Raw genomic sequence first — 13,753 nt, forward strand, 5'->3', positions numbered from 1 at the left:
AAATAAATAAATAAATATTTTTTAAAAAAATGTTTTCTTTTAAAAGCAAAAGACCAAGCCGGGCAGTGGTGGTACAAGCCTTTAATCCCAGCACTTGGAAGGCAGAGGCAGGCAGATTGCTGTGAGTTCGAGGCCAGCCTGGTCTACAAGAGCTAGTTCCAGGACAGGCTCTAAAACTACAGTGAAACCCTGCCTCGAAAAACAAAACAACCCCCCCCAAAAAAAAGCAAAACCAAATTTTATTATTTTAAAATTCTTCTAAAAATGCAAAAAAAAAATTTAAAAAGCACCACAGTTTTTCTATAATCACTGTAGGTGTTTCATATATGGGTTTTCTTAGTGTGGGTGTGTTCACATGTTTGATTGGTGCATGTGTGCATGGGAAAGACACAGGCAATCCTCAGGGTTTGTCCTTAGCTCTCCATCTTTGATTTTTGAGATATAGTTTCTCAGTGAACTTGAAGCTCAGGGATTTGGCTGGGCCAGATAGGGACACAGATGTTATCATCTGTGGTGTAACCATAATCACTTCTAATATTCCTTTTTTAATTTTGTGTACCATTTGAAAAAAGGAAACGTGACATAGAATATTATTTTAGGTGTGTTGCTTCTGTCTAGGCTACATTTGTTTAACTCCATAATGTTGTGATTCTTTGCCTGTCTAAAACACCTGATGGTCTAATAAAGAGCTGAATGGCCAATAGTGAGGCAGGAGAAAGGTTAGGCAGGGCTGGCAGGCAAAGAGGATGAATAGAAGGAGAAACAAGGAAAAGAAGGAGCAAGAGAGCAAGAAGAGGAGAACTTCAGGGTCAGCCACCCAGCCACACAGCCACCCAGCCACCCAGCCACACAGCCACACAGCCACACAGCCACACAGCCACACAGCCACCCAGCCACACAGCCACACAGCCACACAGCCACACAGCCACACAGCCACCCAGCAGCCCAGCATCCCAGTCACTCAGCCAGTCACAGAATAAGAAGAATAGTAAGACATGCAGAAGTAAAAAGGGGGAAAGCCCAGAGGCAAAAGGTAGTTGGGGTAACTTAAGAAAAGCTGGCTGCGACCTGGGCTGGAGCAGGCCTAGGGCAGCTGAACTCCACAGGAGTAGGACTGAGCCAGCAACCTAGGCCAGAGCAGGCCTGAGGCAGCAAGTTCCATGGGAGCAGAGTAAACCCAGGGAGGACTGAGCGACCTCCAGGAACACGGAGTGACCAATGGGGCAACTAGAACCATGGCACTGACTGTACCATGAGGTACAACCATCTGAGCCTTGGACCCACTAGCACCTAGATTAATCACAAGAGTCACAGACAGCACCAACCACACCAATCAGAGGAAAATATGAGTAGACAAGGTAAGAACACACGCAACCCCACAAAGAGCAATACAACACCAGTAAAATCTAGAGACCCTAGAACAGCAAGACTTAAACAACCAGGTACAGATGAAACAGAAGAAAATGACCTAAAAAATAACTTCAGAAAAATGTTTGAGACTCTTAAAGAGGAAATGAGAAATTTCCTCAAAGAAATGGAGGAAAAGACAAACAAAAAATTGGAAGATATCAGTAAATCCCTTAAAGAAAACCAAGAAAAAGCAATCAAACATATGAAAGAAACTATTCAAGACTTGAAAACTAAAATAGAGGCAATAAAGAAAACACAAGCTGAGGGAATTATAGAAACAGAAATCATGAGAAAATGATCAGGAACCACAAATGCAAGCATGAACAGAAGAATATAAAAGATGGAAGAGAGAATCTCAAGTGCTGAAGATACAATAAAGGAAATAGACTCATCAGTCAAAGAAAACATTAAATCTAACAAAAGCTTAACACAAAATATCCAGGAAATACAGGACACCATGAAAAGACCAAACCTAAGAATAATAGGTATAGAAGAAGGAGAAGAAGTTCAACTCAAAAGCATAAGAAATATACTTAATAAAATCATAGAAGAAAACTTCCCCAAAATAAAGATATGCCTATAAAGATAAAAGAAGCGTACACAACACCAAATAGACTGGATCAAATAAAAAAGTCCCCTCACCACATAATAATCAAAACACTAAACATACAAAATAAAGAAAGAATATTAAGAGCTGCAAAGGGAAAGGGCCAAGTAACGTATAAAGGCAGACCCATCAGAATTACACCTGACTTCTCAATGGAAACAATGAAAGCCAGAAGGTCATGGTCAAGTGTTAAGAGACCACGGATGTGAACCCAGACTACTATACCCAGCAAAACTGTCGATCACCATGGGAGGACAAAACAAGATATTCCATGACAAAACCAAATTTAATAAATACCTAGCCACAAATCCATCCCTACACAAAATACTAGAAGGAAAACTCCAACCCAAGGAACTTGGCTACCTCAACCAAAACACAGATAATTGATGATCTCACAGCAGCACATCAAGAAGGGAAGAACACACAAAATAACATCACCAACAACAAAAACTAAATTAACCGGAGATAGCAATCACTGGTCATTAATATCCCTTAATATAAATGAACTCAACTCACCTATAAAAAGACACAGGCTAACATACTGGATACAAAAACAGAATTCATCCTTCTGCTGCATACAAGAAACACACCTCAACCTCAAAGACAGACATTGCCTCAGAATAAAGGGTTGGGAAAAAATTCCAATCAAATGGATCTAAGAAACAGGCTAGTGTAGCTATCCTAATATCTAACAAAATAGGCTTCAAACGAAAATCAATCAAAAGAGACAAAGAAGTACATTTCATATTAGTCACAGGAAAAATCCATCAGAGGAAATATCAAAACTGAACATCTATGCCCCAAATACAAGGGCACCCTCATATGTAAAAGAAACACTTCTAAAGCTTAAATCATACATTAAACCCCACACACTAATAGTGGGAGACTTCAACACTCCCCTCTCACCACTGGACAGGTCAGTCAGACAAAAAATTAACAGAGAAATAAGGGAACTAAAAGATGTTACAACTCAAATGGACTTAACAGACATCTAGAGAATATTCCATCTAAACATAAAAGAATATACCTTCTTCTCAACACTTCATGGAACCTTCTCAAAAATTGATCACGTACTTAGTAACAAAATAAACCTCAACAAATACAAAAAAATGGAATAACCCCATGTATTTTATCAGATCACCATGGCTTAAAACTAGAATTCAACAACAATACTAATTCCAGAAAGCCCACAAACACATGGAAATTAAACAATACTCACCTGAATCATCAATGGGTCAAGGAAGAAATAAAGGGAAAAATTAGACTTCCTAAAATTCAAAGAAAAGGACTACACAAAATACCCAAATTTATGGGACACAATGAAAGCAGTGTTAAGAGGAAAGTTCATAGCACTAAATGCCTACATAAAGAAGCTGGGAAAATCCCACACTAGTGAATTAACAGAAAATTTGAAAACTTTAGAACAAAAAGAAGCAAATTCACCAGGAGAACTAGATAGCAGGAAATAATCAAATTGAGAGCTGAGATCAACAAAATAGGAACAAAGAAAACAGTACAAAGAATCAATGAGACAAAGAGTTCGAGAAAATCAACAAAATAGACAAACCTTTATCCAAACTAACCAAAAGGCAAAGAGAATATCCAATTTAACAAAATCAGAAATGGAAAGGAGGACATAACAATAGACACAGAGGAAATCCAGAGGATCATCAGGCCATATTTCGAAAACCTGTACTCCACAAAATTGGAAAACTTAAAGCAAATGGACAACTTTATGGATAAATATCACTTACTTACCAAAATTAAATCAAGACCAGGTAAGCAAATTAAACAGACCTATAACTGCTGAAGAAATAGAAACAGTCATCAAAAGTCTCCCAACCAAAAAAAGCCCAGGACCAGATGGTTTCAGCTCAGAATTCTACAAGACTTTCAAAGAAGAGCTAATGCCAATACTCCTCAAATAGTTCCACACAATAGAAACAGAAGGAACATTGCCCAACTATTTCTATAAGGCTACAATTACTCTGATACCCAAACTACATAAAGACATTACTAAGAAAGAGAATTACAGACCAATCTCACTCATGAACATTGATGCAAAAATAATAAATAAAATACTGGCAAATCTAATCGAAGAACACATCAGAACCATCATCCACCATGATCAAGTCGGCTTCATTCCAGAGATGCAGGGATGGTTTAACATACGAAAATCTGTCAACGTAATCCACCATATAAGCAAACTGAAAAATAAAAACCATATGATCATCTCAATAGATGCTGAAAAAGTTTTCAACAAAATACATCAAGCCTTCATGATAAAGGTCTTGGAGAGAACAGGGATACAAGGAACATATTTAAACATAACAAAGGTAATATACAGCAGGCCAACAGCCAACACCTAGCTAAATGGAGAGAAACTCACAATCCCACTGAAGCAATCTCACTAAAATCAGGAACAAGACAAGGTTGTCCACTCTCTCCATATCTATTCAATATAGTTCTTGAGGTCCTAGCTAGAGCAATAAGACAACAAAAGAAGATCAAGGGATACAAATCAGAAAAGGAGAAGTCAAACTCTCACTATTTGCTGATGTTATGATACTTTACATGAGCAACCCAAAAATTCTACCAAGGAACTTCTATAACTCATAAATACTTTCAGTAGTGTAGCAGGATACAAAATTGACTCAAAAAAAGTAGCCTTCCTGTACAAAGATGATAAGTGGGCCGAGAAAGAAATCAGAGAAATACCACCCTTCACAATAGCCACAAATAGCATAAAATATCTCAGAGTAACTCTAACCAAACAAGTGGAAGACTTGTATGACAAGAACTTTAAATCTTTGAAGAAAGAAATTGAAGAAGACACCAGAAAGTGGAAAGATCTCACATGCTCTTGGGTAGGTAGAATTAACATAGTAAAAATCGCAATCTTACCTAAAGCCATCTACAGAATGCAATGCCCATAAAAATCCCAGCAAAATTCTTCAAAGACCTCAAAAGAACAGTACTCAACTTCATATGGAAAATCAAAAAACCTAGGTTAGCCAAAACAATCCTATACAATAAAAGAATTTTTGGAGGCATCACAATCCCTGACTTCAAACTCTACTACAGAGCTACAGTACTGAAAACAGTCTGGTATTAATATAAAAACAGACAGAAAGACCAAATGTAACCAAATAGAAGACCCGGATATTAATCCACACACTTTCAAATACCTGGTTTTTGACAAAGAATCAAAACATATTAAATGAAAAAAGAAAGCATATTTAACAAATGGTGCTGGTATAACTGGATATCAACATGTAGAAGAATGGAAATTGATCCATATCTATTATCATGCACAAAACTCAAGTCCAGATGGATCAAAGATATCAACATAAAGCCAGCCACACTGAACCTTATAGAAGAGAAAGTGGGAAGTACACTTGAACACACTGGCACAGGGAACCACTTCCTAAATATAACCCCAGTAGCACAGACACTGAGAGGAAATAATTAATAAATGGGGCCTCCTGAAACTGAAAAGCTTCTGTAAAGCAAAGGACACGGTGAACAAGACAAAATGACAGCCTACAAAATGGGCAAAGATCTTTACTAACCCCACATCAGACAGAGGTCTGATCTCCAAAATATACAAAGAACTCAAGAAACTGGTCATCAAAAAAAAATCCCAAATAATCCAATAAAAAATAATGAAGTACAGACCTAAACAGAGAACTCTCAACAGAGGAATCTAAAATGGCTGAAAAACACTTAAGGAAATGCTTAACATCCTTAGTCATCAGAGAAATGCAAGTCAAAACAACTCTGAGATTCCATCTTACACCTGTAAGAATGGCCAAGATCAAAAACACTGATGACAACTTATGCTGGAGAGGTTATGAGGTAAAGGGAATACTCCTGCATTGCAGGTGGGAATGCAAGCTGATACAACCCCTTTGGATGTCAGTGTGGCAATATCTCAGAAAATTAGGAAACAACCTTCCTCAAAACCCAGCAATACCTCTTTTGGGTATATATCCAAAGAATGCTCAATCATGCCACAAAAACATGTGCTCAACTATGTTCATAGCAGCATTGTTTGTCATAGCCAGAACCTGGAAACAATCTTGACAGAAGAATGGATAAGGAAAATGTGGTCCATTTACACAATGGAGTACTACACAGTAGAAAAACATAATGGCATCTTGAAATTTGCAGGCAAATGGATGGAGCGAGAAAACATCATTTTGAGTGCAGTAACCCAGACCCAGAAAGACAATTATCACATGTAGTCACTCATAAGTGGTTTTTAAACATAAAGCAAAGAAAACCAGCCTACAAATCACAATCCCAGAGAACCTAGACAGCATTGAGTACCCTAAGAGAGACTTACGTAGATCTAATCAACATGGGAAGTAGAAAAAGACAAAAATCTCCTGAGTAAATCGGGAGCATGGGAGAGGGTTGAAAGGAGGGGAGAGGCAGGGAGGGGAGCAGAGAAAAATGTAGCTCTCAATACAAAATCAATAAAAATAAAAGAAAAACTGGCTAGCAACAAGCCAAACTAAGACCGGGCATTCATAACTAAGAATAAGCCTCCGTGTGTGATTTATTTGGGAGCAGGGTGGAGCCCCCTCACAACTCCCCCTGACCTAAAAAGCCCAGGGTAAAGAGCGAGAGGCAGCCAACAACAGATGAGCTTTTTTAGCGTTATTATTTCTTGGCCTGCTGCAATCATCTTCATCACACAGCTTTCTCCACACCCTGTTTCAGATTTTCCAAAGATACTGTGTTTCCTGATAAACCATCCGCTGCAAAACCCTTGCAGGTCGGTAGGACAAGCATCCCTGTGTGGAACGTTTAAGAGGCACTGCACACACACGGTGGCGCTGCCTGTCATCCAGCACTAAATGGGGGCAAGGGGATCCAGAGTTCAGTGTCATCCTTGTCTACAGAGCGAGTTCGAGGCCAGCCTGGGATGCATAAGGCCTTGCCTTTAAAAAATAAAAAAATAAACCCGTAAATAAAATATATTCAGGAGAGCGAAGGCTTCAAGGGCTCGTTGCCCTCTTCCATGCAGCTAGTGGGTGCAGTTTGAGAGGTCGCCCCGTCCACTCAGTCCTTTCAGGGCTCTCCCGGCCCCCGTAGTAGGCGCCCCGATTAGTTTCCCTGGCGACGGTTGCCGGGGCAGCGCGTGCCGGCGTCGGGAAGGGCGGAGGAAGCGCTGGCTGCCCAGAAGATAGACCGCGGAGCGGTTCGCGGTAAGTGTAGGGGGGCTGAAGAGGACAGGAGCCCGGCGGGAACCAAGCCGGGGACCGAGCCGGGGACCGAGAGCGAGGAACCGAACCGGGGCCTAGAGCGGGGACCGAGCCGGGAGTCGAGAGTTAGGAACCGAACCGGGGGCCGAGAGCGGGAACCGACCCGGGGGCCGAGGGCGGAGACCGACCCGGGGGCCGAGGGCGGAGACCGAACCGCGGACCGAGGGCGGGGACCGAACCGGGAGTCTAGAGTTGGGAACCGAACCGGGGGCCGAGCCGGAATTCGAGAGCGGTGACCGAACCCGGGACCTAACTAAGATCCAGAAGGCGTGGCCGCAGCCGGTGGCCCGGTCCTTTCCCTGGGCCTGAGACCTGACTTTGCCGCCCCTCCGTCAGCGGACTGGTGTTTTTGGCGTGGGAAGAGCTAGCGAGGAAGAGCCCAGGCCATGGTCCGCATAGGTAAGACTAGAAGCAGGTCGTCCGCAACCACCCCTCAGACCGTGGCCTCAGGCCCCTGCCCACTGCTGCCCTGGCATAGGCGTTGCTGCCCTGCATTGACTTCCATTCCGGAGGCCTGAGGCTATTACTGGGAATTTTAAAAGTTGTGGGTGGGGGACAGTGAGGAGCGGGCTGGTGGGAAGTGCTGCTCAGAGCCCCTCAGCAATGCTCCGCAATTTCTGGAGCTCTGCTCCGGGCACTGAAAACGTTTCTTCTCCTCATTTTGGTCTTTTGAGCAGAGCTTCACTCTGTAGCCCAGGCTGGCCTAAAACTTACTAGAAAACCCCTGTTGGCCCCAAATTGACAGCCATACTCGGGTCTGAAGCCAGACTGGACTGAATAACCAAGATCTTGTCTTGAAAAGAAAACAAAGTTTGTAAGGAATTCTGGTTTTCTATGGTCATCTAAGTATTTGTTACTATTACTTGTGGTTACCTTGTTGGTTACAAAGTATCATTATCTATAAAAAGCCGAATCCTTTCACTTCTAGAAATATTAGTTTAGCACCTACTGTGTCACAAACACTGTTCGGTCCTGTAACATGGCCTTGAACATAGTGTGCCGTGCTAGGCATGGTGGCTCATACCTGTAACGCTAGCGTTTGAGAGGTTAAGGCAGGCGGATTGCCATGAGTTTGAAGCAAGCCTGGTCTACACAGCAAGTGCAAGCAGGTGGTCAGCCATTGCCGCTGCACAAACAACTGAAAAGAAGAAGCAAACAAGTGTCCTCTAGTAGTTTACATGCTCGTGGGTGAAAACAGACAATTCGTGGGTAAAATGTGCTCCGTGTCAGGAGAAAAAGGCAAGCAACCTGGGGGCAGCACGGGTTTAGAAAGCAGAAGCAGGGATGGTCATCCATACTCTCTAACAACTTGACTAAATTTAGAGCCAGCTACGAAATAAGCCTCTGAGTGTGTCTGTGAGGGCGTTTCCAGAGAGGCTTAGCCCAGAAGGGAAGACCCAGCATCCCATGGAGTCCCGGACTGAATAAAGCAAGGAAGCTGAGAAGGGGGTGGAGTAACTGTACTGCCTCTCTGCTTCCCGAGAGTGGACTCCATGTGACCCCCCACTTCAGCCGCCCTTCCCTGACACGCGGACGGTGTCCTCTAGGACTGCGAGCCAAACCAAACCCTTCCTATGCCTTTGTCACAGATTTGACCACAGCAACAAGGATAATTAATGCACAGTTGGGGAAGGGGTGCAGCATCTAACAGGGCGGTCATTAGGGAATCCATCCCAGAGGAGAGGCCCCCTGAATTCAGAGATGCCCAGAAGGGAGCCAGAGAACACACACGGAGAAAAGAGTACAGAAGGGACAGTGAATGTGTGCGGCTGTGAGCCCGGGGCACCCCTAGTGATCGCGTGGGAACAGTAAGTGTGTGAGGCTGTGAGCCCGGGGCACCCCTAGTGATCGTGTGGGAACAGTAAGTGTGCAAGGCTATGAGCCTGGGTCACCCCTAGTGATGGTGTGGGAACAGTAAGTGTGTGAGACTGTGAGCCCAGGGCACCCCTAGTGATCGTGTGGGAACAGTAAGTGTGTGAGGCTGTGAGCCCGGGGCACCCCTAGTGATCGCGTGGGAACAGTAATTGTGCAAGACTGTTAGCCCAGGGCACCTCTAGTGATAGCATGGGAACAATAAGTGTGTGAGGCTGTGAGCCCAGGGTGCCCCTAGTGATAGCATGGGAACAGTAAGTGTGCAAAGCTGTGAGCCTGCGGCACCCCTAGTGCTGAAGTAGACAATGTTCCACTGGACAGTGTCAGGACCCTGGCTAATGTGTAAGAACAGACTGGAAGCCAGGCAGTGGTGGCGCACACCTTTAATCCCAGCACTTAGGAGGCAGAGGCAGGCAGATCTCTGTGAGTTCAAGGCCAGCCTGGTCCTCAAGAGTGAGTTCCAGGACAGACCCCAAAGCTACAGAGAAACCCTGTCTCAAGAAAACACGCATACACACACACACACACACACACACACACACACAGAGAGAGAGAGAGAGAGAGAGAGAGAGAGAGAGAGAGAATATGAACAGACTGGGGTATGGGGGTGAGGTAGAGCAGAAGAAGGCATGAATTATGAAGCCTGTTAGATGGTGGTTGTTGGTCTAGGCCCTAGACTCTGGAGGCTGAGGTAGAGAAGGTGGAGACCCCCGAAGTCCCACCACAGAGATGTCGGTGCACCGTGCTAGTGGCACCATCCCCAGTCGCTGAGGAGCGAAAGTGGCATAGATGCCCATCAGCAGAAAATGGATGAAGAAGACGTACACAAGACCCGCCTATACTTCCTACCTGGCCAATCAGTGTTTATTTAAAACATGATAGACAGAATACAGACAATTCTCCCTCACCACTGGATAGAATCGGAAATTACTGTGTTAAACAAAAGAAGTGAAGCTCAGGAAGATGAACAGCGCATCTCTCTCACATGGGACTCCAGACTGTGACATCCATGTGACATCTATGTGACATCTGTGGGGGGGGGCATCCATGTGGCATCTGGGGGCATTGCCATGAAAGCAGAAATGGCCGTGAACCTGGGAAGGGAGCTAAGGGTCCAGAGAAAGAGGGTGGTGGGAGACATGTGACTCAAAGGCAGAGGAGGAACTGTTGGGGGGCAAGAGGAGGAGGGAGACCTGAGGATCAACGGGAGCAGAGCGAGTGGGCCCACAGCGAAGGCCACTACTTTGTATGTTAGCTTGAAATTGTGGTTAGTTAAGATCCATTTTGGTGCCGAGCTGTGGTGGTGCACGCCTTTAATCCCAGCACTCGGGAGGCAGAGACAGGTGGATCTCTGTGAGTTCAAGGCCAGCCTGGTCTACAAGAGCTAGTTCCAGGACAGAGTCAAAGGTACAGAGAAACCCTGTCTCAAAAAACAAAACAAAACAACAACAACAAAAAAGGATCCATTTTGGCTCACAAAGCTGGAGGTACAAGGTTGAGGACCCACATATGGTGATGGGCTTGGTTGCCAGAATCTGGGGTGGTTCAAGACAGAGTATGTTTGCATACACACATGCATGTATGAATATGTGTGTGTATCTGTGCCTGCATGTACATGTGTACATGCACAGCAGTTTCTTAGAAAAGTAAACTAGATTTCACCACAGAATTTATAACCAGCATTTCACTTCAGGTGTTTACCAAGAGAAACGAAAGCATGCTCACATGGTCACCATGATCACATGCTCACACGGTCACATGGTCACCATCTCAGCATGGATGTGTATAGCAGTTTGATTCTGGGATATACTAGATGCTATTCAGACATCCAAGTGGCAGAACTTTAAGTCGGTGTGGCTTCTAGACATTAGCATACTACACAGAAGTAAAAAGGGGCGGCCTGATACGTAGTACGGCAGTGGGGTGGACATCCGAAGGGGGCACTGGGCAAAGAGAAAAGAAAACGGTCTAGCCATAACAACCTAACCGCTGTGTGACTCTAGCCATGGGAAATTCTGCAAAAGGCAAAACGAGGCAACCGAGGTAGCATGGGGTGGGGACTGACAGGGGACACCCCAGAACCTTTGGTGTGATGGAGATGCCTTTTGTGATAGTGGTGGCCTAGCTGAGAGGTCACGTCTGTCAAAAGTAGAATGGTGGCTATGGGGTGGGGTTGATGGACTGAAGAAGCTGTGCAGGGCTTGATGTGTGGGCCAGGACATATCAAGCCCAGGGATAAAGGGAAAGCTAGAGATGCCCTGGGCCCCTGAAGTATTAACCAGCAGCAGGCCAGCTAAGCAGGAGAGAGGCCAGGTGAGTTATTTAACACCCACAGGCAGGCAGGTGCTGCTGAGCATCTGGGGCAGTGGAAAGCGGGGAGTGCAGACGGTCTGGGAGAGATAGATGGTCCCAGAAGACAGAAACTGTCTCCTCGATTCTGTTTGGAGTTGGGAGGGGGCTGAGACATTCAAGGGCTTGTGGCAAACTCCTGTGATATTGATAGTGAACTTGCAGAGGGGGCAGGGAAAGTGGGGACTTTGTTTCTGGGTTGTGTTCTAAGGTAAATAAGGTTTTTATGCCATGGGTTTTTTGCCCATGGGAAGAAAGAACAGACATGGGGAATGGGTCCATGTCAGGCAGTCTTAACTCCATGGGCCTTTTCCTGCTCAGCAGGTCAAAACATAGCACGTAGGAGCTTGTCTTCTGAACCCCAGCAGTGGGTCACTTCAGAAGCAGAAAGATTTCCTGGGCTGTGTGTTCATGATGTATATACATGTATGTAAATTATACCTCAAATAAAAATATTTATGTATTCATTGTGGGTTTTTGACACAGCCCCATATAGCCCGGACTGGCCTTGAGCTCCTGATTGTCCTGCTGGTACCCAAAGTCTGGGGTTGTAGATATGTGCCATCCACCCAGACCTGTCCCCAACTCTGAAGGAAGAAATGATGGCTGGGGCCCGTTTTCCAGAGATTGGGATCTAGCTGGTCTGGGGTTGGGCCCAGATGTCTTCAGTTTCAGCGTCTCCTGTTAGATGCTAACTTGCAGCTGAAAGCAGCTGGCAGAAGGACCAGGCAGATGTGTGGAACGAGGCGGGACTCAGCCTCGGCTTTAGGTGATCTGAGGTGAGGGGTGTGAGTGTCTGCTTAGACCCACTGATGGCTCAGTCGAGAACCAGGTCTCTGTTCTCAGGGCAGGATGGAGGCGGAGGAGAGCTCGGCAGACACCCTGCGACTCCAGTTCAAGGCCATGCAGGAGCTGCAGCACAGAAGGCTACAGAAGCAGATGGAGAAAAAGAAGGAAAAAGAGCTGAGCTGTAAAAGCAAAGCTGACCAGGAGGAGCTGACGGAGATCCCAGACAACCTGAGCCTCCTCAACACGGAGGAGCAGAACCTGAAAAACATCTTCGAGAAAAGGTAAGGACCTCAGCAGCGTGCAGGCAGGTGGAGAGGGTAGGGGAGGTAGAGAGGAGGGAGGGAAGGTGGAGAGTGAGGGGGTGGTAGAGAGAGGGTGGGGGTGTTGGAGAGGGAGGGGTGCTGGAGAGGGTAGGGGAGGTAGAGAGGAGGGAGGGAAGGTGGAGAGGGAGGGGTGGGGGAGAGGGAGGGGTGGTGAAGAGGGAGGGGAGGTAGAGAGGAGGGAGGGAAGGTGGAGAGGGAGGGGTGGGGAGAGGGGGGTGGTGAAGAGGGTAGGGGAGGTAGAGAGGAGGGAGGGAAGGTGGAGAGGGAGGGGTGGGGAGAGGGGGGTGGAGAGGGTAGGAGAGGTAGAGAAGAGGGAGGGAAGGTGGAGAGGGAGGGGTGGGGGAGAGGGTAGGGGAGGTAGAGAGGAGGGAGGGAAGGTGGAGAGGGAGGGGTGGGGGAGATGGAGGGGTGGGGGAGAGGGGGATGGGGGAGAGGGAGGGGTGGGGGAGGGTGGGGATGAAGCAGATGCAGATAGAGACAGCTGGTCCACCTGGGTGAGTGTTTATGAGCTAAGAGTGTGCTGACACAGGGCTGAGGCTCCTGTAGCTGACCGAGCTCCCTTTCTGGATGGCAGCTGCAGGTGTATGGAAGGCCAGAAGGAAGGACCGTAAGCGCCTCAGGGCGTGTGTATTTGTCTGGGTTTTCCTTCGGTCACTTTGTTAAAACCCATGTTTCTAGGGAATGGGACGGAACTGAGAGTCTGTAGATCCTGTTTACCTCTCCCCGCAGTCCCACACATACCCGAGACAGCAGCACCTAAACATCACTGCTCCAAAACTATGCAGATTCCCTACTTTTTTCTCTTAAATGATTGGTGTGAAGTTGAAAGATACCCAGCTTCTTCTCAGTGCTCTGGACTTGACAGTGCCGTTGGTGAGTGGGTTCGAACAAGTCTGCGCAGGCTGAGGTGGCGCCCCCTGCTGGCCTGTGCCTAAGGCCACAGCTATTGATTAGTTGTCTCTGTGTCTAGTTTTGCTCCAAATCTATTTTTGCTCACTTCAAACTGTACACAAATGCACCCATACATGTGGACACACACACCCACAAGCACACACAATAGGGTTTTTAAACAACCCATATGAAGAAATAAGCAACGTGGTCCTTCTAACATGCTAAAGAAATTACTTTTC

At 45.9% G+C, this 13,753-nt stretch overlaps 1 protein-coding gene across 4 annotated transcripts in view; it reads left to right on the top strand.

The window, feature by feature from the left end:
• The first annotated feature begins 7,162 nt into the window (after positions 1 to 7,162).
• Positions 7,163 to 13,753, top strand: part of Ccdc13 (coiled-coil domain containing 13) — a 34,645-nt gene continuing 28,054 nt past the window's right edge. For 3 of the 4 annotated variants that reach the window (XM_087905122.1, XM_087905124.1, XM_087905125.1), the window contains exons 1-2: positions 7,163 to 7,233; positions 12,358 to 12,581. In XM_087905122.1, coding sequence (XP_087761248.1) covers positions 12,364 to 12,581 — 218 coding nt within the window. In that variant the 5' untranslated portion in view covers positions 7,163 to 7,233; positions 12,358 to 12,363. Of the gene's footprint in view, positions 7,234 to 7,409; positions 7,690 to 12,357; positions 12,582 to 13,753 lie in introns of those variants that run through there. The other variant, XM_087905123.1, reaches the window with a different exon arrangement.

This window comes from Myodes glareolus, chromosome 4 (genome assembly GCF_982192425.1).
Source record: "Myodes glareolus chromosome 4, mMyoGla1.1, whole genome shotgun sequence".
Taxonomy (NCBI): Eukaryota; Metazoa; Chordata; class Mammalia; order Rodentia; family Cricetidae; genus Myodes; species Myodes glareolus.